General features: G+C 39.9%; 1 protein-coding gene across 2 annotated transcripts; it reads left to right on the top strand.

The window, feature by feature from the left end:
• The first annotated feature begins 2242 nt into the window (after positions 1-2242).
• LOC126611355 (ABC transporter B family member 11-like) lies at positions 2243-9223 on the top strand. 2 transcript variants are annotated; one of them, XM_050279584.1, is made up of 13 exons: positions 2243-2632; positions 3283-3683; positions 4129-4183; positions 4273-4448; positions 4565-4786; positions 4896-5134; positions 5285-5810; positions 5900-6173; positions 6493-7376; positions 7482-7748; positions 7885-8148; positions 8281-8574; positions 8653-9223. In XM_050279584.1, the coding sequence occupies exons 2-13, from the start codon at positions 3354-3356 to the stop codon at positions 9007-9009; spliced, it is 3888 nt and encodes a 1295-aa protein (XP_050135541.1). In that variant the 5' UTR covers positions 2243-2632; positions 3283-3353; the 3' UTR covers positions 9010-9223. The 2 variants fall into 2 exon arrangements, with proteins under 2 accessions (XP_050135541.1, XP_050135542.1); XM_050279585.1 differs by lacking the exon at positions 2243-2632 and adding an exon at positions 2661-3123.
• The last annotated feature ends 17129 nt before the right edge of the window (positions 9224-26352 follow it).

Here is a 26352-nt window from a genome sequence, read left to right on the forward strand (position 1 = left end):
TTAATATTTAATTGATATCTTCACAAACTTCATATTGAGGACGGAGTCCTATTGCCGTACTCAAAATTAAGGAGGTCGTTGGGAATCTTAATATTCTATGATATCTATCTGTCCACCCAGCCAATACATTACACATGGAGTTGATGAACCTGACTTCCTTGTCTCACCTCATGTCACTTAATGGATTATGATAGGATTTTTAGGTACTTAGCGCAAAGAGGTTAAAGTACTAATTTGGTACTGATGTGCTTTTATAAAAAATGGGTATAAAAAAATCTGAGCTAAAAAAAATGTTTGATAAACACTTAAAAATAGCTTATTTTCATAGTTTTTGGTGAAAAAAGCTGAAAACGTAAAGCAGCAAAAATGAACTTATTCTCACAACACAGCATGATCAGTTTTTTTTCAAAGCATAGCAATAACAAACCAACCCAAAATCACACAAAATACTTGCAAGAGAACAAAGTAGTTGTAGTATAAACTGCTCAAATAAGATCGTTTTTTACATAGATTATTTAAAACAATTTATGAAAAACCCTAATCTTAGTTAATTATCTAAAAGTAAAGATTGGAAAGAGTTGATTTTGAATTTAAAAGTAATAAAAACGAATTTTAATAAAAGTAATTTAGGGAAAGCAACTAATAACCAATTAAAAAGGAAACAAATCAAAGAGAAAAGATTTTGAGAAACAAATTTGGAAAAGCATTAAGGTTTCGCCGTCATCCTAACAATCTTACGTAGTTCTTCTAATTCCTTATGAATTACACATGCATATTTTGAAGGTTAGGTTTTCCTAAAGTATGCCCTACTTGGAACCCCCAACATAGAACGTATATCTAATATGCAACCATCCGTAGCGTCTAGATCGAATGTGAACATGCAAGACTCATTAAGTTTTGTGAAACCCTTTTGAAAAACCATATAACTCCTAAGACGTGTCGTCCATCCTAAGTAGTTACACATGTTAACCACAAGAAGCCTTAGTCAGTTTTAGGGATAGTCCTCCGTCAAAATTGCATCAAATTACTTTTCTAAATATCCTAATGGTCGCGAATCACTAAGACAAATAGATAGTTTAAAACACAATAATTAACAACCCAAAACTTGCATGCATAAATTCATAAGAAAATTAAAAAGAGACTACATGAACGTCCAAGAGACACATGAACGTCCTCCAATTTGAATCACTCCAAAATTCGTCCGTTTGATCATGTTTTGCTCAAGAAGAAGTCGAATGTCTTATATTGAAAATATAAAGCAAAGTATCAAAATTCTACCAAAATAATTATCAAATTATACTAAGAATAGGGTAAAATATATTCATCAGATTACAAGTCTAGGCCTAAGAAACTCTGTATCAACAAGCTTTAAGGTGCTACACTTGCAATTTTTCATATCATCAATCAATAAACTTGACGCATTTTCATTTACTAGTGGATTTCATATTGCTAGTGGATTCTAGCTTAGTTTATTCTATAGAAATAATTAGTACAGTCCAACATACCAAACGATGTCTTAGTATCGTCGCAAACACTACTAAGAGTAAAATTCGTGTCAAATTACCACCTTTGACTAATCTTTCAGTGTGAATATGGTATTAAATTAGAAAATTAATTTTGGGGCCACTTTCGATGGCCTTCTTTTATTGAAAAGTCAGAATTTTTATTAAGCTAGAGTATTGGGCAGAAAGTGTTTCTCCCTAAAATATAATACTATGAAGAAGTTTTATGTTAAAAGCTGAAGAAAATAATGAAACACTCTTCTATGTTTGGTTAAGAATTTTACACCTTTGACTAATCTTTCAGTGTGAATATGGTATTAAATTAGAAAATTAATTTTGGGGCCACTTTCGATGGCCTTCTTTTATTGAAAAGTCAGAATTTTTATTAACCTAGAGTATTGGGCAGAAAGTGTTTCTCCCTAAAATATAATACTATGAAGAAGTTTTATGTTAAAAGCTGAAGAAAATAATGAAACACTCTTCTATGTTTGGTTAAGAATTTTAGGACTTGTTTGGTATCCTATTAAAAAAATTTCATTATTTTTCAAAACATTTCTTAAGAACAACCTAAAATTTGAAAACTGTTTTCAGTTCAAAAAGTTAAATTCAAGTATAATATCAAACAAGCCTATAAAACATCCTCAAATTTTGGGAATGTACTACATAATTAGAAAGAGTGACTTCAAAATGAGATACGTTTCATTTGACAAAACTTTCAAATGACATTTTTCAAAGTGTCATACATTTTGCAAAGTCTAATATAATGTGCTTGAGTTGAATACATCCTAAAGTAGTGTCCTTGCTAATGCCATCATCGGAGTGAAGAAATGTCGTTTTATCTTTCTTGTTAGAACAAAAGATGTTTTGTTTATTGGTAAATGCATGGTGGATGTTGGAGCCTTGTGACTCGGAAAATAAAAAAAGGGTTTGCTAACTACCATAGGTTTGACATTTCTTGGAAAGCGATGTTAGAGTTTGACAATTATAAAGCTTGCGCATTAAGTAATACCAAACTGCTGTAGCACAAAGTGCATTTATATTAATATCTGCAATTAGTCAGAACAAACACCCCACAAATACAGAAAGTTGGTGAGTGCCGGCGGATTCTTCAAGCTCAAGATACCCTTTTGGTAAGTATCTCATTTCTTGCTCTGTGTTTCTGTGATTCGGCATATCATATGGGTTCTCTTCTGTTCCGTACTGAGTTGTGCTGCTGCTTAATTACTTTCTTTTACTGCTCCAAATGTTTTGGTGTTGTATTGGGTTTCTCGAGTTGCAGAGATTCGAATCTGATTCCGTCAGTTGCTCAATAAAGTTGCAGCCTTTTTTATTCTATTGGGACCCAATCACTTGATAAAACATCTTTACAGTGTCAATCTCCTCCTAGTTTTTCTTTCTCTGGAATCGTTTTGTTTTCCTGCCTTGGCCCTCCGGTGAGGTGATGTATTGTTGTTAGACTTGCCTGCTTGTCACCAAGTCACTTGATAAAACATCTTTACAGTATCAATCTCCTCCTAGTTTTTCTTTCTCTGGAATCGTTTTGTTTTCCTGCCTTGGCCCTCCGGTGAGATGATGTATTGTTGTTAGACTTGCCTGCTTGTCACCTTGGAATAGAAGACTAGTATGTAGTGTTCTCTTTTTTATATAAAGATTTAGGTTTTGTTTCTTTTTTCTTTTTAAAATCTGAAGCCTGCTTGCAGATATGGAAGTAGTTTTCTGCTTGCAGATCTTTAGCTGGCTTGGCTTGTAAGTTTACGATAACAGGCCTGTGCTTGTGCAGGTGTAGATTGAGGTATAACAACTCAGGAGTAAAACACCTCAATACTGAGATAAGTTCTTGGGGTTGGTAACATGGCCGAGGAAAATGGCCTGGGTGGCGCTGTACCTCAAGAGCGTGAGGATACCACTTCAGGAAACCAAGTAGAAGAGAAAAACACCGGCACGGACGGGGCTCATCGAGGCTCAGACAAGAGCGGCGGAAATGAGAAAGTAGAAAAAGTTGCATTTTCAAAACTATTCTCATTTGCAGATAAGACTGATATTATCTTGATGCTCGTTGGCACAATCGGTGCCATTGGGAATGGCTTGTGCATGCCCCTTATGACCATATTATTTGGGGACTTGGTCAATGCCTTTGGAAATAATCAAAACAATTCAGATGTAGTTAGTGTTGTTTCCAAGGTAAATTTATGCTGCACAAGCCGAGTGTTAATCTTCTATCTTTGTTGAAAAATCGAGTTGAACTTTTAATTGAGTTTTGAACTACTTTTATGAGGTGAAATATTAGAGTTCCACAAGTTCAAATCAATTTATTGAGCTCAGGTTTTATGTTCAATTATTCATTCAATTACGAGTTGGACTTCTAATTAAGTTTTGAACTACTTTTATGAGTTTAAATATTAGAGTTCCAAAATTCAAATCATGTTAATGAGCTCAGGTTTTTGTTTGATTTTATTTATTTACTTATTTTTTATGTTCATTTATTCTTAGAGGATTCTTTTTTTATCTTATCAGAATTTTTAGGGGATTCATTTGATAATTATAACATGTTCTCTTCCTCTTTTGATTCACTAAGTTGTTATCTTAAACATGTTGTTAATCACTTACTTATCCTGGTACTCCGTAGGTCTCTCTAAAATTTGTGTATTTGGCGATCGGGGCAGGTGTGGCCGCAACTCTTCGTAAGTACAAACGTTTTTAACGCATGCGTAGAGAGATTCATTCATATATCAAGCATTTGAACTGATACAGCTGTATTTCTTGTTCACAGAGGTCTCTTGCTGGATGGTAACAGGGGAAAGACAAGCTGCAAGGATAAGGGGTTTGTATTTGGAAACAATTTTGAGACAAGACGTTGCCTTCTTTGATTTGGAAACAAACACTGGAGAGGTCATTGGGAGAATGTCTGGAGACACAGTTCTCATACAAGATGCCATGGGCGAGAAGGTACTGAGCTGGCTGCACAATTGCACCCGTAAATTCACCCAGGGAGAATAAAAACCTTGAAATTTGTTATTCTTATTATGTAACTAAGGGTCATATTCGTGCACTTGTTCATGCAGGTTGGAAAATTTTTACAACTACTTTCAACATTCATAGGAGGGTTTATAATAGCATTTATCAAGGGGTGGCTTCTTACCGTTGTCATGTTATCCTCGATTCCTCTGCTCGTGGCAGCTGGTGCAACTATGTCAATCGTTATAACCAAGATGGCATCCCATGGACAAACTGCTTATGCAAAAGCTGCAAATGTTGTTGAACAGACGATAGGCTCCATCAGAACCGTATGTCACATTAGCCTTGCAACTATTGAAATAATTACGTTATTTTTATTTTTATTTTTATTTTTATTTTTACCAAGAGTATGATGTTTGTCATCTGGTTTCTTTGTAGGTTGCATCCTTTACTGGAGAGAAGCAAGCTATAACAAGTTACAAAAAATATCTTGTGGATGCTTACAAATCAAGCGTTTATGAAGGTACTGCTGCTGGAGCAGGTTTTGGCATCGTTATGCTAGTTGTGTTCAGCACTTATGCCTTGGCAATATGGTTTGGTTCAAGAATGGTAAGGAATAATGGATATTCTGGGGGTGCCGTGCTGAATGTGATTGTTGCTGTTTTGACTGGATCCATGTAAGCGCCATTTTTTGTTTCTTTTTTGTTTCTTTTTCGTGTTTGATGTAAATACTCGTACGCACATGCAGGTATACGTGAGTGCCTCTTATTGGTTTTTTTTTTCCTTCTCTTTTTATTTAACTTAATTAACTATTTTGGATGAGTTAGGTCTCTGGGGCAAGCATCACCGTGCTTGAGTGCATTCGCTGCTGGTCAAGCTGCAGCATTTAAGATGTTTGAGACTATCAGTAGGAAACCAGAGATTGATGCTTCTGACGAAAAAGGAAAGATTTTGGATGACATTCGTGGAGATATAGAGCTGAGAGATGTTTATTTCAGTTATCCTGCCAGACCAAATGAACCAATATTTGACGGGTTCTCTCTTCATATCTCTAGTGGCACCACTGCGGCTTTGGTTGGACAAAGTGGAAGTGGGAAGTCAACAGTCATCAGTCTGATGGAGAGATTTTATGATCCACTAGCTGGTGAAGTTTTGATAGATGGCATAAACCTAAAAGAATTTCAGGTGAAATGGATTCGGAGTAAAATTGGTCTTGTCAGCCAGGAACCTGTACTGTTTGCATCCAGCATTAAGGACAATATTGCCTATGGAAAGGATGGTGCTACCATTGAAGAGATAAAAGCAGCAGCTGAACTTGCAAACGCCTCCAAATTTATTGATAAATTGCCTCAGGTTCCAACTAATTCTATCTAAATGTCGTTTATATTATATATGTGATCATAAGAATGTTAGTTCATTGGACTTTAATTATTCGTGGTCAGGGAGTTGACACCATGGTCGGTGATCATGGAACTCAGCTATCTGGTGGGCAGAAGCAGAGAATTGCTATAGCAAGAGCAATTTTGAAAGATCCACGAATTTTACTTTTGGATGAAGCTACAAGTGCACTTGATGCAGAATCTGAGAGGATAGTTCAAGAAGCATTGGATCGGATTATGGTCAACAGAACTACTGTTATTGTTGCTCATCGTTTGAGCACAGTGAGGAACGCAGATACGATTGCTGTCATTCATAAGGGAAAGCTGGTTGAAAAAGGTATTCTACCCGATAAAGCTAGCACATTCATTTTATTCTGGCATATGGAACCATAGAAAGCATATGTTTCCCGATTCCCACCCCCTGATCAACCATGCATTCAACAATAGACACATATCCATTGCTTTCTTCTACTAAAATACGTTGCTTTTTCCACAAAAATCTATTATAATGTCCAATGTCCAGGCATAGTGATTGTACTTCTGGCAGAATTTCGGATTACTCCGAGCTGCAATGGATTGTTAGATCCCAGGTTCCTGCCTGTTTGTCACGTGTATAGGTAGAATATTAGTTAATTGTATCTTTGTCCATCGAGCAGGCTCGCACTCAGACTTACTCAAGGATCCTGAAGGAGCATACTCTCAACTTGTACGCTTGCAAGAAGTAAACAAGGGCTCAGAACAAATAGGAGAAGCTCAAGACAAATCTGATATAACTACCGAATCTTTTAGACAGTCGAGTCAAAGAGTGTCGTTAGCAAGATCCGTAAGTCGGAATTCCTCTTTAGGAAATAGCAGCCGACATTCATTTTCAGTCGCCTTTGGTTTACCCACAGGACTTGGTAGCAATCGTGACACTACATTGGCAGAACCAGAGGCCGCTGCCCTGGCATCAAAGCCACGTCCAAAGGTCTCTCTCCGCCGCCTCGCTACCCTCAACAAGCCAGAGATTCCAGTGCTTCTTCTTGGAAGCTTAGCTGCCATCGCTAATGGTGTCATATTTCCCGTTTTTGGTGTGCTTATTTCCAGGGTAATAAAGACTTTCTACGAACCACCTCGTCAACAAAAGAAAGATTCAGAGTTTTGGGCAATAATGTTTATGACCCTTGGTCTGATATCATTTCTGGTAATCCCAGTACGAGGATACTTCTTTTCGGTTGCTGGTAGTAAGTTAATTGAACGTATCAGATTGATGTGTTTTGAGAGAGTGGTTCACATGGAAGTTGGGTGGTTTGATGAGCCTGAGAACTCAAGTGGTTCAGTTGGTGCGAGGCTCTCAGCAGATGCAGCATCAGTGCGGGCCCTAGTTGGAGATGCGCTAGCTGAGATAGTTAATAGCATTGCCACCGGAATTGCAGGTTTGATCATTGCTTTTATTGCATCCTGGCAGTTGGCATTCATTGTTCTCGCATTGATTCCTCTGATCGGATTTGGTGCTTATGTTCAAACAAAGTTCATGAAAGGATTCAGTGGAGATGCAAAGGTATCATTAAAAGCTCCCTGATTTAGTACCACATTTCAAACTTGTAATTTCAAATTATTTCTTTCTGTTGAGGTCTCATACAGATGTATAATTAAATGGTTGCAGATGATGTATGAGGAAGCAAGCCAAGTTGCTAATGACGCAGTTGGGAGCATACGAACAGTTGCTTCTTTCTGTGCTGAAAAGAAGGTAATGGAACTGTACAGAAGGAAATGTGAAGGCCCAAGAGCGGAAGGGAAAAGACAAGGCGTGATCAGTGGAATAGGATTTGGGGTATCTTACTTCTTTCTCTTTTGTGTCTACGCAACCAGCTTCTACGCGGGAGCTAAACTCGTCGAGGCTGGCAAAACAAAATTTGCCGACGTTTTCCAAGTAATTATTCCCTTTCCATATGTATCTACCAGTTCTTTTCAGAAAGTGATGAAAACATACATACGAAATCAAAGTGATATATACATTCACACCTAGGTGTATGTAGCCGATTTTAAGATGTGTATTTGGTTTGCAGGTTTTCTTTGCTTTGACCATGGCAGCCACGGGAATCTCTAATATGAGCAGTTTTGGCTCTGATTCTAGTAAAGCCAGGAATGCTGCTGCTTCCATATTTGCAATAATAGACAGGAAGTCAAAGATAGACCCTAGTGACGAGTCCGGCATAAAATTGGATAGCGTAAAGGGAGATATTGAGCTTCGCCATGTAAGCTTTAAATATCCCTCTCGGCCAGATATACAGATTTTCCAAGACCTCAGTTTAACTATCCATTCTGGCAAGGTAAATATTTCGTCAATTGAACTGTATTTGTGTTCTGTTTTTTTTTCTAAATTTTACTTTTAACTTCATGACATGCTGATGAACCTCAAGACTTGATATAATGTTTTTTGTATTGGTGAATATGTTTTGCAGACAGTTGCCCTGGTTGGAGAAAGTGGGAGTGGAAAATCGACAGTAGTAGCATTGATGCAACGATTTTATGATCCGGATTCAGGTCATATCACACTTGATGGAACTGAACTTGGAAAATTCCACTTGAAATGGTTGAGGCAGCAGATGGGGCTTGTGGGGCAAGAACCTGTTTTATTTAACGACACAATCCGTGCCAACATTGCGTATGGAAAGGATGGTGATGCAACTGAGGCAGAAATCATAGCTGCATCGGAGTTGGCCAATGCACACAAATTCATTAGTAGCTTGAATCAGGTTAGAACATTTAATAAATTCTTTTTAGGATAGTTTATAACAAGATTGTTTCAGAACTAATCCAAATGCAATGTGCAGGGGTATGACACCGTAGTAGGAGAACGAGGAATACAATTATCTGGCGGGCAGAAGCAACGCGTAGCCATTGCGCGTGCGATAATCAAGAGCCCCAAGATATTACTGTTGGATGAAGCTACAAGTGCACTTGATTCTGAATCTGAGAGAGTGGTTCAAGATGCATTAGACAGGGTGATGGTAAACCGGACCACCGTAGTTGTTGCTCATCGACTATCGACAATCAAGAATGCAGATGAGATCGCGGTGGTTAAAAACGGAGTGATCGTAGAAAAAGGCAAGCATGATAAGTTGATCAAAATTACAGATGGATTTTATGCATCCTTGGTCGCTCTGCACATGAGCGCTCCAAATGCATGAGCTTCTTTCGTGTACACTTTTCTTTGTTTCAACCAAAGACTAAAGAGAAAATTGGCATTGCCACATATCCAAATAGGCAAATATTACAGAAATGCTAATGGTTCTATATTTCACTTTCTTTTTTTCTCTTTTTTTCTTCTTTTTTTCTTTCTATTAACTTCTTGTATGTACTATTGTTATTTCTAGAGAATGCATAAAAAGTATTTTTAAGCCATAGACGATGGCCTTTGTTTGTTCGTGAGCCTGTTTGAAAAGAAAAGATACCACAATTTTTTAAGATTATTTCAGTTCTTTTTGAAAAAAAGAATTCATCTCAAATTCTCTTAATACATTTTGAGAGGAATTTCAAGTTAGTTCGACGAATGCAACATGTTCACCGAGAAGAAAATTTAGTTATTGAGTTCTACCAAATTGTGACTTTTCTTAATAAAGAAAATACGATATATTCATTTATGAAAGAGAAATACTATTGAAAAATATATTTTAAACTGAAGTAAATTATTTTAGTTGAATAAAATTATATTTGATGGGGTTGTGACTATTCATGAATAAGGTTGCGATTCTTGAATTAAACAGAAAGGGTGCAACATTTACCTTTTAATTGAAGAGATGTAACTATTGACTCTTCAAGGAAATATGCAACCATATGAAGAGTCACTTTTGTAAGACTTTGTGTATTATGTGGTTTGTTGTGGCCGGCTATTTGGTTCTAATTGAATGCAGGAAGTCTTGTCGGAAAAGGTTTGGATTTAGTTTCAACTCGATAAGGACTGGAAAGTGGTTAATGAACCAGTGAATACACTCATTAGAGGACAAGGATTGCTTGTCAGTTTTCCAGATGGATTCTAAATTTCTTATAAGAGAGACAAGTAGATGCCTATGAATACGATGGCCTCTGCTCTCACAAAACCGTGCTCTCTTATTGAATCCAAAGCCCATTGTCGATTGAGCATATACGAGTTTTGACAGAAAGGAGAAGAACTATCATTGGAGTTTTTTGTTATGGCTTCATCTTCTTCAAGTGATGTAGGTACTATTCTTGGTTGTTATCATCGGCTTAGGGCTGTTCATAGAGACTTCATAGTGTCCTCATAGTGCTCTTATAGTGCCATATAAAGCTTCTGTAGTGCTCTTGTAGAGCTGTTCTAGATTTTTTATTAGTCTCGTGATTTATTAACTTTAACTTGATCTCTCAATTGGGCATGTTTATTCTTGCATGTGATATCAGAGACAAGCAACTGATTTTCATGATATTGCAAGCACTGCAGCTAAAGTATAGTCAACTCAAGGTGTCTTACAACACTCAAAACAACCACTGGACTATGGATGAACTCATTGCTCAATGCGTTCAGGAGAAAAACAGACAAACAAAGAAGTGGTGATGTGAACTTGGTGCAAGCTGCAGTGACAAGAAAGAGACCAATGGTGCTTCTAGTAAGGGTTCTAAGTCTTCTAAAAACCCTTCTAAATCTGCCAAAACTACTGAATCATCTAAGACATCTAACAATCTTGTGAAAATAAAGACAAAACCAAACTCAAATATTTATGGTGCAAAACCAAAGGTCACTTTAAGAATGAAGTGTTTAAGGACTGGCTTAAGAGTAAAGGCAAAACAGGTATCTATATGTGTGTGGAGTGTAATCTGATTGAAATTCCTGCAAAGTCATGGTGTTTTGGTTCTGGCTATTTTGTTCACATAACAAATATATTGCATGGTTTTGAAAAAGGAAAACTAACTGGTCAAAATACTTACAATGTTTTTGTTGGGAGGAAACTAAGGTTGTAGTGGAGGAGACTGTGAACTGAAATCTCTTGTGGTTTTGTTTTACAATTGAATAATGTGCTTTATGTGCCTAAAATGACAAGAAGTTTGATTCTAGCCTAAAAAATGGTTAAAAATGGTTTTGTTTTTCTTGATGATGATAAGTCTATTAAAAAATTTGGGTAAATTACACAAAACTACCTCAACTATGGGTCGAATGACACTTTCATACCTCATTTTTTAAAATGACAATGTCATACCTCATCTTACGAATTTGTGCCAATGTCAGACCTCCGTCAGTTTTTCTGTTAATTTATCTGTTAAGTGCTGACGTGGCTAGAGACGGGGGCCACTCACTAATCCAGCTGGATTAAAAAATAATTAAATATTATAAAATTATAAAATTAAGAATAGAAAAAACAAAAAAAAATTTTAAATGGCCTAGGGGTGCGGGCCTCCCCTTTCCTCCACCCGCACCAACCTTCTTCTTCTCTTCGACAACCACCAAACCCTTCCCCATCCCCCCAACCTTCCTTGACCCACCCCATCCCCCACATCTTCCCTTCCCTTACCTTTTCCCGTCCTTTTCGAATCCAAACCCTAACCCTAATTCCCCATTTTCAAACAGAAAACCCCAACCTTCCTCACTCGTCCCCCCCCAACTTCCCCACCCGTCCACCCAACCTTCCTCCACCACCCTCTCTCTCTCTCTTTCTCTCTCTGAGGAAAAGGGCACAAAATTGCGAGATTTATTTCGGAGCTCGAAAAACTCGCTTCGGCGAAGAGTCGACTAATAACTGAGTCATCGAGAATCGATAGAATCAGGTGTTGGAGCTCTACTTTAATGGCAGAGATCGAGGACTGCTGTGAGAGCTGGTGGTAGAGGTGGTCATTCTCTGGCTGCCTTTGTTGGTTGGCTTGTAACTGTTTAATGGCGGCCATGAGCGAGTTCGAAACGGGCGGGTCGTCGGCGAGTTGGGTTGAGGAAACCCGGTTGAGCGAGGCGCTGAGGCAGAGCTCCATAGCAAGAGCTTGAAGAAATGGGTCTGTGGCTGGTAGCGGTGGTGGGTTTGGGTGCAGTAGCATGTGTTGTAGAAGCTGGTGCAGCAAATGGTAGTGGTGGGAAGGGGAAATGTTAGGGCAGGTGGGATCTGGGTTTGGGGTGGTTTTGGTTTTGGGTTGGGGGAAGACGGGAGGGGGAAGAAAGGGTGAGGGGAAAAGGGTGCGTAGAGAGGGAGAAGAGAGAGGCGAGAAAGGGAGAGGAGAGAGGAGTCCCACAATTTTATATAAAAAAATAATTTTATAATATTTAATTATTTTTTAATCCAGCTGGATTAGTGAGTGGCCCCCGTCTTTAGCCACGTCAGCACTTAACATATAAATTAACAAAAAAAACTAACGGAGGTCTGACATTGGCACAAATTCGTAAAATGAGGTATGACATTGTCATTTAAAAAAGATGAGGTATGAAAATGTCGTTCGACCTATAGATGAGGTAGTTTTGTGTAATTTACCCAAAAAATTTCAAAGCACAAGCTTGATTTTGTTTTCTTAAACTGTTTCGTTGGTTGAGGAACTTTGGCAACTAAGTTGCACACCTGTTTAAATGAATCACATGCTTTAACTGCAACCACCAAGAGAATGCATAATGAAGACACTTCTTATATGTTGTGGCACATAATCTTGGTCATATTTCAAAAGAAAGGATTTTAAAGTAGTCAAAAATGGATCTCATTCCTAAACTTGTTTTTTATACCAAGTCTAAAAGGAAAATTGACTAACACAAGGAAATTTGATGCTAAAAGGAGTCAAAGTTTAGTAGAAATTACACACACTGATGTTTGTGGTCCTTTTCCAACTAAAACCATTTGTGGAAGTTGGAAACATCAATTTTCAATTATTACTTGTTGGATCAGAGTGTAAAAAGGTGATTCTTCTCAAATAATAATCCATGGTTATTCTTACTCCTATATAATTCTTTTGTGAATTTGATTTAACTTTCTCATAGGGGAGGAGAGTATTTTAATAGGTACATTGAAGTTGAAGGCTCCCTTTGCTATTTTTCTTGAGCAGCAAGACATCATCTTATTGAATTGAAAGCCTAATGACAATTAAGCACATAAGGGTGTGTTTGTTTCACCTCCTTAGAAGGGACTGGCTTGGATTGGCTTAAGTAGGACTATAATACTGTGTTTGGCATGTCCTTAGACTAAAATATGTGGGACTCGCCTCAACTATGAGGCCCTTTGGGGTTCGCTAAAGCAGGGGGACTAGAATCCAATCCCTAAGTTTTGCTCACTGACATCCAGTCCCCGCTTCTTTTATGGTGCCATCACTAAGGCGTCGTGGTGCTTGCTCTTTCGTGGCCCAAGTCCTGGGGGAAGGGGGACAACTGCAGCTCACAGCCAAAGCGGCGTCGCTGTTGGTGGACATTACGGCCAAAATCGGCGTGTCGGTGGAGAACTTGCCGACGCTGTGAGCCAATAAACGAATTTTGAGTCCCCAATTGAAAAATCGTATTGAATTTGAAAAACTCAAATGAGCGACAAGTCTTCGAGCTCTGTGGAAATTCCAGTGCTTTCTCTCTCTTTTCTAGAAAGCGGATGTTTGGCTTCCTGCTGCCCTAAGAAATTTGCAGGTTGGGTTGGGTATTCAAATTAGGGAAAACGAAAAGGGATTGAGTTTTTTTGGGGCATATTTGACAGTTGAGGGGAGATGGGAGAGAGGGGAGTGGAGGGGTAATATGGGAAATGAGGAAAGATTGAAAATCAATGGAAATATGAGTTTGAAAGTTCGAAAAATCAATGTGATTTTTATCTTGGTTTTTTTAATTCATATGAGTGCTAATTCAATAGAAAGTTGAGTTCCAAATTGAAAATTTTGAAGGCTTTTCAGCTGGGCTTTTGGGTTTCATTGATTTATTGGAAAGTTTTGTTTTTGGGTTGAGAGAATGTAAAATTTGGTTGCTAGGTGTAGTTGGATTCTGCAGAAAAGTTTGATGTTGGGTTCAACTTCTTTGCATCAGAAAATTCTGTAGAAAGTTTTGTTAACAAAAACTTTTATTTCCCTTTTGTCCTTAATTCTGCTTCTTAGTCCGACTTTGCACCAAACGCTTCACTAAGTCAATCCAGCTTAGTCTAGTCTAAGTCAGTCCAGCTTAGTTTATAAAGCTAGTCTAATCCGAAATAGTCTGGTGCAACAAACGCACCCTAACAGTTTTGACAAAGGGGAGAAGGACTATCATTAGAGTTATTCTATGGCTTCATCTTCTTCAAGTTCTGCATATATGATTCTTGGTTATCATCATCTTTGTGGCTTAGGGCTGTTAGAGAGACTTCATATTGTCCTCATAATGCTCTTATAGTTCCATATAGAACTTCTGTAGTGCTTTTGTGGAGTCGTTATAATTTTTTATAGGGAGTTTTAACAAAATACTTCCGTTACTGTTCACTTTTAACGACAAATCACATTTTTACCTTTCTCTGGTACTATTCACTACACCTTCATTTATCATTTTTCATTAAAACTAAAAAAAAAATAAATAAACTTTTTGTTAGTTTTTTTTTGAATTTTATATGTCTCGTGATTTGTGAACTTCATCTTGATTTCTCGATTGGGCATGTTTATTCTTACAACTTTCACAAACATCCTTTGTCGTCGGCCTCTTTGCTCCGGCTTGAGGTCGGCGGCAGCCTAACCCTCCCCTCCTCATCCTCCTCTATCTTCCTCGTCCGTCCTCCCTTTATTTTCATCCATTTTGTCTATCTCTTCCTGTTTTTTCGCCCTTATTCCTCTTCCTTTTTCTCCACCCTTGTTTCCTTTCTTTATCCCCTTCTTTCCCTCTCTGTCTTCCCATTTTCCCCTTATCCCCTTTCTCCTCCTGCTCCACCTCAGTTTTTCCCTCTCCAAGCCACCATGGTTGGAGATTTGGTTTATCTATTTATGCTTTTAGCTTTCGTTTGCTTTCTGTCTGAGCATTTTGTGTCTCAGGTTGCTCTGAGCTTGGTCTTAGTTTTCCCTAAGTTTATCTCAGATCTGCTTTCTTTGCCTTGTTCCTCTCCAATCATCGCTCCTCACCGTGAATAAGACGTAAACTTGTCTTAGAAAAAGAAAACCAAATTCTTGACTCCACCGTTGATTTTAGGTATTTCTAATCCAATTTCACGTGTGGTAACACTGTGTTTTGTTTATCAATAAGTAGTGAATTTAATTGCATGAGTATTTCTTGTATTATCTGTGATTAATATAGCAAATAAACCTATTCCAAAAATGAGCACATAGACCCTATTTTCCCAACACACAAGATTTAATACAAATAAAGAGCATTATCCCAAGAGGAGGGTACTTGCAAATAATATTTGAAACCAAATGTTGCAAGAAACTGAAAGATATGGAAGGATCCACATAAGTCAACAGTTCTAGTACTACAAGATCCTATCAAAGATCTAAGCACTCAAAAACCAATTAATTGTGAGATATGGAAACGCCATGCTCTTATTTGGACACTGCATAGAAAGACGTCATGACTCCAAATCACCTTATGATTCTGAAGCATCATGTAAACCTCAATTACTACAATGACACACCAATATATCAAATCTCAAATGACCAAACTCGCATATTGTGAGACTTACAAAACTCGCCTAAAACGAGACTACCACACTTGCTTACGGTAAGGCCAGACAAGTCACAAATTTTGTGAAATTATTGGGCATTTTTTCGTTGTGGAACTCAACTCACTTTTCCCTAAAACACAAAATACCCTTTTTTATTCTTCTGTGGGATCGTTTTGTTTACTTTTGGTTGCATTTTTTTCTACTTTATTTATCAAAAGAAAGAGAGAAAAGAAATACTTATCGGAAGGGTGTTTGCTTGTTAAAGTAGTGAATTTCGTAGTCTATGGAATCAAATGGTCAGATTCTCGTATTGTATCCTTGTCTGCTTGTGATCGACATTCGAGTAAATTAACATAAAACCTATCATCTTGGGATACAAGACAAGTATGTAGTGTTGAGTTTTTTTCAAGCTCTAGAATTTGAACCTTTGCCGTTATAGCATTTAAAGTTGATATACCAGTTAAAGTTGATATAGCAAAGGTTTCTGGTACTTTCAATTGCTCTTTTTTATTGCGGGTGCTTACTAAATTTGGTTTCTCGTTTGCTTTTCTGCCTAGTTGAGGAGGCTTCATCAAGGGGTCCGAGTCAGCTTCAACTTGATGGGACTAAATTTGGTTTTTCGTTTGCTTTTCTGCCTAGTTGAGGAGGCTTCATCAAGGGGTCCGAGTCAGCTTCAACTTGATGGGCTTACTAATTCAATTTTTGCTCTAAGAGGTTGTATTCCTCCTTCTAATGTACTTTATGTAGATGATCTATTCATTTTTTACAGAAGTGATGGTATCACTCTGCGTTATCTGCAAGGTTTCTTAGATAGATATAGTAAAGTCTCTGGTCAATTTGTCAGTAAGGATACAAGTACTTTCTACTTGGACTCTACTTCAAGGCATCGCAAAGTTGTGGTCAAGTGCTAAATGGGGTTCAAAGAAGGCAAATTACCATTTGTTTATTTAGGAGTTCCCATTTTTTGTGGAGGAGGTTTCATCTTCGAGTATTGACAGATGAAGCTAAAGCTAAGTTAACAGGTTGGGAGGGGAAACTTTTAACTATGGCAGGAAGAGTTCAACTTACTTAGTCAGTTTTTTCAGAGTATGCTTTCGCATAATTTTTTTTTATTTATCAGTGGCCTTCTTTCTTATTGAGATCTCTTTCACAATGTGCTTGCAACTTTATATGGTCTGGAACTCAAAGAAGATTGTCACAATTTCTTGGTCTCAAATTTATGCGCCGAAAAATGAGGGTGGTTTGAGATTACGTGATCTTTTCTCTCTAAATACTATGACTCTCTCAAAGCTTGGATGGGTTGTTATTACTTCTTATTCTCTATGGAGTGTTTATTTTTTAGAGCTATTTCAGCTACATGGGCATTTGTTCTCTTCCTGCTACAAGCCATCTTCCATATGGCCTGGTATTAAACCCAATCTTCATATCTTATTTCAGATTTGTCGATGGGTGATTGGGAATGGCTCTAGCACTTCTCTTTGGATTGATAAGTGGTTGGATATTCTTGTTGTGGAGGTCGTTGGTGCTATTGAGCTTGCAGATGCCACTTCCAATGGATGAGGAAAATGACTTGTTAATTTGGGAAGCTTCTACATCTAGAGTTTTTTTTGTTCTCTGATGGCTATGAAATTGTTCGTCAATGAATTCCTATTAAAAGTTGGGCTTCCATTATTTGGCATCCTTTCATTCCACCTCGCCACTCTATTTTAGTTTGGAAAATTCTTTTCAATAAGCTCCCAACAAAGGATCAACTTCAGCTACGGGGCATTCCTTTGATTCCAATATGGCAACTATGTTACAATAATTCGAAGTCCATAAAGCACTTATTTTTTAGTTGTGAATTTGCACAAGGTACATGCTTGGTTTTGGCTCGCTAGTCAATTTGGCACTATTCTTCCGCTTACGGGTTCCTTCTTGGATTTATGGCTTGCTTTTGTATCAAAGCGTTTTCTCCACAACTTCGCAATGTTTGGCTAGCATCAGTATTTATCTTATTAATAACTATTTGAAAGATGCGTAACAAAGTGAAGTTTGAAAGTAAGCCTCCTTCCTTTTCATGCCTTTGTCGTTCTTCTTTGGCTTGGATTAGGCAGGTTGGAGTTTTTACTCCTGATCATGTACGTGGTATAAGCAACTTTTAATCTCTCTTGGAATCTTAGTTGAGTCTTGTAAAACTCCATCTATAGTTCATGTTATTTGGCACCCTTCATTCCCTTGGGTGAAAGTGAATACGGATAGGCTTGCTAAAGATAACCCAGGTCCTGTAGCTTGTGGTAGAGTTTTTCAAGATTCTGCGGGATATTTTCTTGGTGGTTTCTACTTGAGCTTGGAGAATCCTACGTCTTTCTATGCAGAACTTTATGTCGTAATCCTTGCTATCAAATTACCTCATGCACGATATTGGCAATTTATGGCTTGAAAGTGACTCATCCAGTGTGGTACATGGGTGGGCACGGGTTAGGCCTAAATTTGGAGAAACTGGACATATTTGTAAAACTGTAGTGCACATTATTTTTAATTTTCACACATCTTTTTAATTTTCGACCGTCAGATTGGATGAATTAAAGAATATCAAAGACAAAAATTAATAAAAGAGTGTGAGAAGTAAAAAAAATGTGTGTGTATAGCACACCCCATTTTCAAAAATGCAATTTTTTGGATCCTTCAACATACCTCTTGAGATTCTTCCTTTTTTGCAATCAGATTTCATAGGCATGTCGGCTTACAGGTTTATCTCTCCTTCTTGATGTGTCATTTTCTTTTTTACCTAATCCTTTTGGATATTCTTTTCTATTTTGCAGCTTTTCTTGTAGGTTATTACCTTTTAGGTTTTACTAGCAATAATGGCCGCGCGTTGCTGCGGGTCTTAAAACTACTGGACATAAAAGAAGAAAACAGTCAGTGCAAACTTGTAATGGATAGTTTGTAATTAATAGGTTTTTAGTATGTTCATGCTATTTAAACACAGAAAATATAATAAGAAAAAGAAGTTGAGTGTTGGCAAAAAGTGATGTAATTTGTGGCATACCTGTAGTCAGGTCTGTGTAATCGATTTAGTTGTGAACCCTGGTAACATGCATAACTCAGAGAACAAAAAATAGCAGAAACTGAAGAAGAAATTGATGTGCACAGAGAATATACTGCAGTAACTATAAATTAAGGTTAGAAGTGTTTTAATTTTGATATAAATTTGTGGTCGAGAATTATGCATAAAAGGATAACTGCTTTTAAGAGTGAGCATATAATAAGTCAAAACGATTATTAATAATTAACGAAATGTTTGAAGTAAAAAAAATATACATTTGATGTTGAAATTCGATATTATAATGTAACTGTAACTTATTAGAAGTGTTTAAATTGGCATTAACTGGTCTATAACAGTTTGTCCAATTATATTGAATATCATTAGACCATGTTGTGATACGATGTTACTGGAAAACGAATAAAAAATTATATAAGCTATTAGAAACAATATACAATTGTAAATGTAAAGTTGTGTAATTTGATTCTTAATAAGCATGTGTGGATGCAAATTTCTTCCTCCTTGATCTTGGACAATTTTACACCTACAAAACAATTAACACCTTAGGTTAAGGCCAAGAGCCTCACGCGCCCACGATGAATGGGGGGGCTTTGGCTGAAGAACCTCCGATGCCAAAGTTAGAATTTAGAGAGAAAGAGTGTTTAGAGAATTTTGGGATTTTTGCCAAAGTGTTGGAATTGGCTTTTTGGTGAGAATGAGAGTATATTTATAGGGATAGGGGGTGGCTAGGGTTTTTTGGGTTTAATTTAGGTTTAATTAGGAGTTACCAAATAATTAGTCAATAACTCCCTAATTAACTTGGCTAATTATTTGTCATACAAAGGAAAAAAGGTAGAAGGAAAGGCTGACTTCTTTTGGGGATGAAAGTTAACCGGCCTTTTTGTGGGAGTTAGGGTAAAGTGAATGATCTAAATGCTAATTAAGGGAATAATTAGCTAATTAACCCATTAATTAGCTATTTATCATTATTTTAGAAGGAATGTTTTAGGAATTATGGAATAAGTATAGTATTTAGCTAATTGATTAGCTAAATAATGAAATAGGAAATATATGAATAAATTAGGTTTTAAGTTGATACCTATTTTGGGCACTTTTGACTCAGTTGAGGGATAATTGCCCGCTGCTTGCGCGTAGGAATCCCGGTATGCCACAAGGGTAGTTTTGTCTTCTTTTGTAAAAAATCCACGTGTCGTCTTGTGAATATTTTTGGCTCCACAAATGCCCCCACACATGTTGGGCTGCTCGCAGAAAAGGGCAGCAGGTGTAGAGATCTTCTTGCTTTAGGAAACTTAGGACTGCTTCCTATTTTGATGTAGATTTTCTCTTTAATAGGAAATTAGATCCTTCTAGGAAAGGGAAATAAATTTCTCTCAAAGCCTATTTAAGTCCACCTTAAGTGGGTTATTAAATTAACTTTGGAGAGCGATTTATTCTACCCTACAAGAGAAAGATAGCTTAGATGATATTTGTTCCCCCTCCTCTAGCAATTTTCTACATCTTGCCCGTGTAAAGGACCGTCTTTCGTTGCTTTCTTCGTCTTCTTCGTGCCGCACTGAGGTAAGAAAAAATTAATTTTCCTTGTCTTCTTCTTGGATGGTGCTACCTCAGGGCAGCCGTCGGGGTGGTGCGGCACGTCGGCTGGCATGGGCTAGGAGTCGGCTCGGCAGGGGTTGAGGAGGTATTGTGGCAGGGACCACTGCTTTAAGCTACTCGACTTGGCTAGAACCAATGGTAGCTTGTATGGCTGGGGCCACGGATTGTGATGTTGTGGCGCAGTACTAGGCGAGTCACATGGCTCATGTCTTTTTGGGCTTTTGGACATGACACGAGCTAGGCAGGTGATTGAGAGAAATGAAGAGGTTGCAGGCCTCATGAGCTGCTGGAATGTTGGGTTGAACTCCCCTGCTGGGTACCACGAATGGTGTTGGCTACTTTAACTCTCTTCATCAGGAGAAATGTGAGCTGCTCCCAAAATAAGAGGTGAATAGGATCAAGGCAGATGCATTGGCTCGTCCAATCACCGTTGTGGATCCTACTGCAAGTGAAGGTGGGAAAAGGGATCTTCCCTGCCTGCTCAAGAGATGCCGGCTGAGAAAAAAATCAAAGACTTCTTTCACTGCTTATGTAAAGGATGAAAAGTTGATTGCTGCTTATAATCAAGTGATCCACTTCAAGAGAATCGTTGATAGGCTTGAACCCCAAGTGTTGGAACTTCAAGGTGTACTGAAGATCAACGAAAGTTTGAAAAAAGAAATGGATGAGCTGCAGCGCGTCCATGTTGGTATTGGTGAAGTAGTTGGAGAAGTTGGTGCCTATGCTGGAGCAGTCGAGGGTGATGCCGCTGCTAAGAGCTTCGCGGCTTCTGAAGGTGTGGCTACCGAATAGTTGTAGGATGTCCAGGCTGCTAAAGTGTAGTCATCTAGGTAGCCTTTAAGATTTTCTTTGTTTTTCCTTTTAGCTCTTGTTTTGCTTGAACTCATTCGGCCTTTGCTAGTCGTTTATAAACATGTTTTCCTTAGCTTTTCTTCATTTTTGCTTCTTTTGTTCATGCCCTAACCCTTAGACTTGATAGACTAGTGGCAAGCATGCTACTTTTTTATAAGCAGACAAGCTCGCGTAGCCTATGCAGCCGTAGGTGTTGGTGTAGAACTTTGCAAAGTTGTTAGCCATTGGGTTGGCAGCCGGATGCCTTACTTGCAGAAGTAGACAAGTCCGCGTAACCACTAGGCTGTTAACCTTGACTTTCTCCAATTTCGTAGGTTGCGTAGCAAGTATCACAACACTTTAGGACTTGGTGTAGGTTGTTCCGCGCTTGGCAGAAGTGAAGCTTATTGACTACGTAGCATGTCGGCAGTGGATAAAACTTCGTATATGCGTGCTAGCTTGTTTAACCTTTTACAAGAATGTGCGGTTGTATAAGTCTAGTGCGGCTTTACTGCTCGAAGGGCAAGTCGTAGGCAGTCTTCCGGAATTCGTAGGCTACCTTAGTGCACTCGGTAGCAGCTTTTGGATTCCAGGGCAGCCGTCCATCGGATGTACTGCGTAATGTGCCCTCTCCGTCTCTAGGGCCCGGTTCCCCACGGATTAGGCCAAGAGACCCAAAATCCTTCAGTTAGCTAAGCCTTGAAAAAGGCCATTGCGGTTACTTCTAGAAATCCCGGCATAAGCCATCCTGCATCTAGTTATACTAAGGCAGCCCGGTTCATCCACGTCTGGATATTCGGAGTGTAGAGTTTATCCTCCCATTCTTGGAGAGCTTACCCATGTGGGTGTCGGGAAATTGGTTTACCCTCTTGTGTTGGAGAGCAATTAGTTTACCCTCTCGCACTGGAGAGCATGGTTGGTCCCTCGGGGGGCGCAATTCCTGCGGTAAGTCCCTAAGAAGGGCGCGGTCTTCTTTTGAAGTGCAAGAGTGATCAGTTGTTGTAAGCATGCAGCCAAGCCAAGTCGTGATTACTTCTGAATTCCTCATTGAAAAACGCGTTAAACGAACGAGAACTTAAATGTAAGGTAAGAACTGCATAACAACTGGATAATCCTCGGCTGGTGAGGTAGTGCCCATCGAGCTGCTTGAGTCTTCGGGCTTTGATGTAGCGAGATGTCACACATGGTACTTCCTCATTGTAAGCGTTCCACTGTTTTTCGATCTTTTTGTCGTTTTATGGTGGCGAGGGTGTAATTGTTCTTGCCACCTACTCTGCTAATCTTGTACGGACTTTCTCATATGGGATCCATATTTTTGGAGCCTTTTCTGCTGGCAATGATGAAGGTTTTTCTTTTGACCAGATCTCTGGGCTGGAACTGTCGGATCTTGGCCTTTTTGTTGTAGCTGGAGAGGAGCTGATGCTGGTAGGCTGCAATGCGAGTGATAGTCTGTTCGCGCCTCTCTTCTGCCAGATCTAAGCTTGTGGCCATCTATTTTCGGTTGCTCATCTTTTGGTTGTGCGATATGCCAATAGACATCCTTGGAGTTCGTCTGGCCATTTTCTTTTCTTATTGGTGGGGGATTTCTTGTGGCAGTCGAGGATCATCTTAGTGGATGCTTTGGCCCGCCTATTGCCTTGAGGATATCTTGGCGTAGACATGTGCTGCTTGATGCCATATTTTTGGAAGAACTTCGCCAAATCTTTGCCCACGAATTAAGGGCTGTTGTCGGTGACTATGGATTAAGGGATGCCAAATCGAAAAATGATACTCCTTCATATGAAGCGCTCTATGTCCGTCTAAACCATGATCGTCATGGGCTCTGCTTTTACTTATTTGGTGAAGTAGTCGGTTGCCACGATCATCATGTCTTTGCCCCTGGTAGTCTGGCTGGTGATTAGCTAGGACTCGGAATGAATGGAAAACTCTTTGACCACCAAGTCTTTTGTCATTCGAATGCCTGCTAGTGGGGCTTCGTACTCTGCTTCGTTGTTAGATGTTTTGAAGCTTAGAGTGATCGCCTGTTTGAGCATTGAAACGTCTAGGGTGGCAAAAACCATGGCTGCTCACGAGCCTTCGTAGTTGGATGCGCCGTCGCATGCAAACGCCAGAAATCTCCATTGAGGGAGCATGTGTGGCTAAAGTGTGCTCGGCTGCCTTCGGGGCGTCGTTGGGCCGAGTTGTTGCGTTCATCAGAAAACTTTGCATCTGCCAGGGTCTAAGCCTTTATCGTCGCCGGTTTGGATTCGGCCAAATAGTGCGTCATGATGATGACTACTTGCATTTGAAGGTAAAACTTAAGCTTTTGGGTTACAACAATTATCGCCAAAGTTAGCTTTTAAATTTTTAATAGCATCAATGAGAGCTTTTGAACTGTAGAATACAGGTAGTCGGGCCCCCATCTCTTCTCGCATGATGGTAGAGCTTATTGCTACTTTAGATACCGTCAAACATGTGAATAAGTCCTCCGTTGCTTCTAGAGAGGTGATGTCGGGTACTTCTTCAAGTCCTTGAATGTGCATTGGCGAGCCTCATCCTAAAGTACATGCTTCTCTGCCAAAGAAAAAGAGTCTGCCAAAGTTAGATCTTCTTTCATGATCAATTTTCTGAATAACGGGTGGTCTGCTGGAAGTCCTTTTTAGAAGGCTGCTCTAGCTATCGAGTCGTTGCATCCGACTATTTTTGCCTTCTCTACTTTGAACCTCCTCACATAGTCGAAGCGACTCCTTTGGGTTCTTCTTGACGTCAAACAAATGGTCAGACTTCTTTTTGATCGAGCGATAAGATGAATATTCTTTGGTGAAAACCAAAGAAAGTTCGTAGACATTCCAGATGGATTGTGGCGGCAGGGTGTAGAACCAATCTTGCGCCTCGCCTTGTAGAGTGGTGGTGAATATCTTGCACATGAGATCATCGTTGTTTCGATTAAGGATCATTGCGCTTCGGTAATGCTTTAAGTGTCTCCGGGTCTTCATCCCCTTTGAAAGATGTGAAATGTGGCATGCTGAACTCGCGTGGAGGCTCTGCCTACTCGATCTCGTCCGTGAAGGGTGACCTGCTTATGTTGGTCATGTTCCGTCGTAGTGCCTCATCGGTGACCTCGTTGCGTTGGAAATCATGCAATCGTTTGGTCAATAATCTCTCTACTTCTTCCTGAATTTACCTTTGTTGGGGTAGCGGAGCTCTCGGCTGCCCCCAGCCATGACTTGCTGGTCTAGGCTGCTCTTCCATGTGTTTGGCTCGTCTATGCCGTGGATGCAGTGCATGTGGTGCGTTCCTAGCAGGAGAGCGAGTTCTTCGTAGGCTGCTGGTTGAACTTAAGCGGGATTGAGTGACTGCTTCTCTCTGTCCGTCGTGCTGCCTACTCTGATGTGAGGTGGATGATGCTCCTTGTGGGCTTAGCCGCGAATGGACACTTTGTCTGGAAGGTTGCTCATGTTGACTATCGGAATATAACCCCAACCATGAATGTATGCTCATCCGTGGGCCTAGTCGAGAGTGCATGCTATTCCGCGCGCTAAGACGGGAATGTACACTGCCCAAACGTTCGGCTCGTGGCTGGTCGAATGGCTGCTTGCCGGGACGCTGCTGGAAAGGTCTGTCTGCCCTTGTCCTACTTCAGGATACCTCATCCGGGGCACGTTGGATCCCGATACGTTGCAAAAGTTAATTCACCAAGGTTGTCTGTTATGAAAGGGTGCTCGTCAACTCTATGACTTGTTGAGACAAGTGTTGTTCACCATTTGGATTGGAAGAGCTTGGAAGGAATGCACCTCCTTAGGCAGTGGAAGGGTGGTAGACTCCAGGCGTGAGATTTGAGTTGGAAAATGTCAAATCCGCGAAAAAATGTGGTGAAAATGCCCTCAGCTCGATGGTAGGTCCGGATGGTTGAGATAGTCTTGGGCCGACTTGGGCTGCTTGGAAAGCCACAAGAGCAGGCTGGGCCGTGAGAGTGGGCTGCTCGACTGGAGCTGGCTGGGCCACGGGAGTGAGCAGGCTGTTCGGCAGGAGCAGGTTGGGCCGTGAAAGTGGGCTGCTCGACGGGATTAGTTAGGACTCGGAATGAATGGAAAGCTCTTTCACCACTAAGTCTTTTGTCAATCGAAGGCCTGCTAGTGGGGCTTCGTACTCTGCTTCGTTGTTAGATGCTTTGAAGCTTATAGTGATCGCCTGTTTGAGCATTGAAACGTCTAGGGTGGCAAGAACCACGGTTGCTCACTAGCCTTCGTAGTTGGATGCGCCGTCGACATGCAAACGCCAGAAATCTCTATTGAGGGAGCATGTGTGGCTAAAGTGTGCTCGGCTTCCTTCGGGGCGTCGTTGGGCCGAGTTGTTGCGTTCATTAGAAAACTTTGCATCTGCCAGGGTCTACGCCTTTATCGTCGTCGGTTTGGATTCGGCCAAATAGTGCGTCATGATGATGACTGCTTGCGTTTGAAGGTAAAACTTAAGTTTTTGGGTTACAACAATTATCGCCAAAGTTAGCTTTTGAATTTTTAATAGCATCAATGAGAGCTTTTGAACTGTAGAATACAGGTAGTCGGGCCCCCATCTCTTCTCGCATGATGGTAGAGCTTATTGCTACTTTATATACCGTCAAACATGTGAATAAGTCCTCCGTTGCTTCTAGGGAGGTGATGTCGGGTACTTCTTCAAGTCCTTGAATGTGCATTGGCGAGCCTCATCCCAAAGTGCATGCTTCTCTGCCAAAGCAAAAGAGTCTGCCAAAGTTAGATCTTCTTTCATGATCAATTTTCTGAATAGCGGGTGGTCTGCTGGAAGTCCTTTTTAGAAGGCCGCTCTAGCTATCGAGTCGTTGCATTCGACTATTTTTGCCTTCTCTACTTTGAACCTCCTCACATAGTCGAAGCGACTTCTTTGGGTTCTTCTTGACGTCGAACAAATGGTCAGACTTCTTTTTGATCGAGCGATAAGATGAATATTTTTTGGTGAAAACCAAAGAAAGTTCATAGAAATTCCAGATGGATTGTGGCGGCAGGGTGTAGAACCAATCTTGTGCCTCGCCTTGTAGAGTGGTGGCGAATATCTTGCACATGAGATCATCGTTGTTTCGATAAAGGATCATTGCGCTTCGGTAACGCTTTAAGTGTCTCTCTGGGTCTTCATCCCATTTGAAAGATGTGAAATGTGGCATGCTGAACTCACGTGGAGGCTCTGCCTACTTGATATCGTCCGTGAAGGGTAACCTGCTTATGTTGGTCATGTTCCGTCGTAGTGCCTCATCGGTGACCTCGTTGCGTTGGAAATCATGCAATCGTTTGGTCAATAATCTCTCTACTTTTTCCTGAATTTACCTTTGTTGGGGTAGTGGAGCTTTCGGCTGCCCCCAGCCATGAGTTGCTGGTCTAGGCTGCTCTTCCATGTGTTTGGCTCGTCTATGCCGTGGATGCAGTGCATGTGGTGCGTTCCTAGCAGGCGAGCGAGTTCTTCGCAGGTTGCTGGTTGAACTTAAGCGGGATTGAGTGACTGCTTCTCTC

This window comes from Malus sylvestris, chromosome 17, assembly GCF_916048215.2.
Source record: "Malus sylvestris chromosome 17, drMalSylv7.2, whole genome shotgun sequence".
Classification (NCBI taxonomy): Eukaryota; Viridiplantae; Streptophyta; class Magnoliopsida; order Rosales; family Rosaceae; genus Malus; species Malus sylvestris.

Excerpts from the sequence above, each read along its gene's own strand:
- LOC126611355 (XM_050279584.1), top strand. The coding sequence starts at position 3,354 with ATGGCCGAGGAAAATGGCCTGGGTGGCGCTGTACCTCAAGAGCGTGAG. Across the intron at positions 5,135-5,284 it reads GCTGTTTTGACTGGATCCAT|GTCTCTGGGGCAAGCATCAC; the intron begins GTAAGCGCCATT and ends TGGATGAGTTAG. Across the intron at positions 8,149-8,280 it reads TAACTATCCATTCTGGCAAG|ACAGTTGCCCTGGTTGGAGA; the intron begins GTAAATATTTCG and ends TATGTTTTGCAG.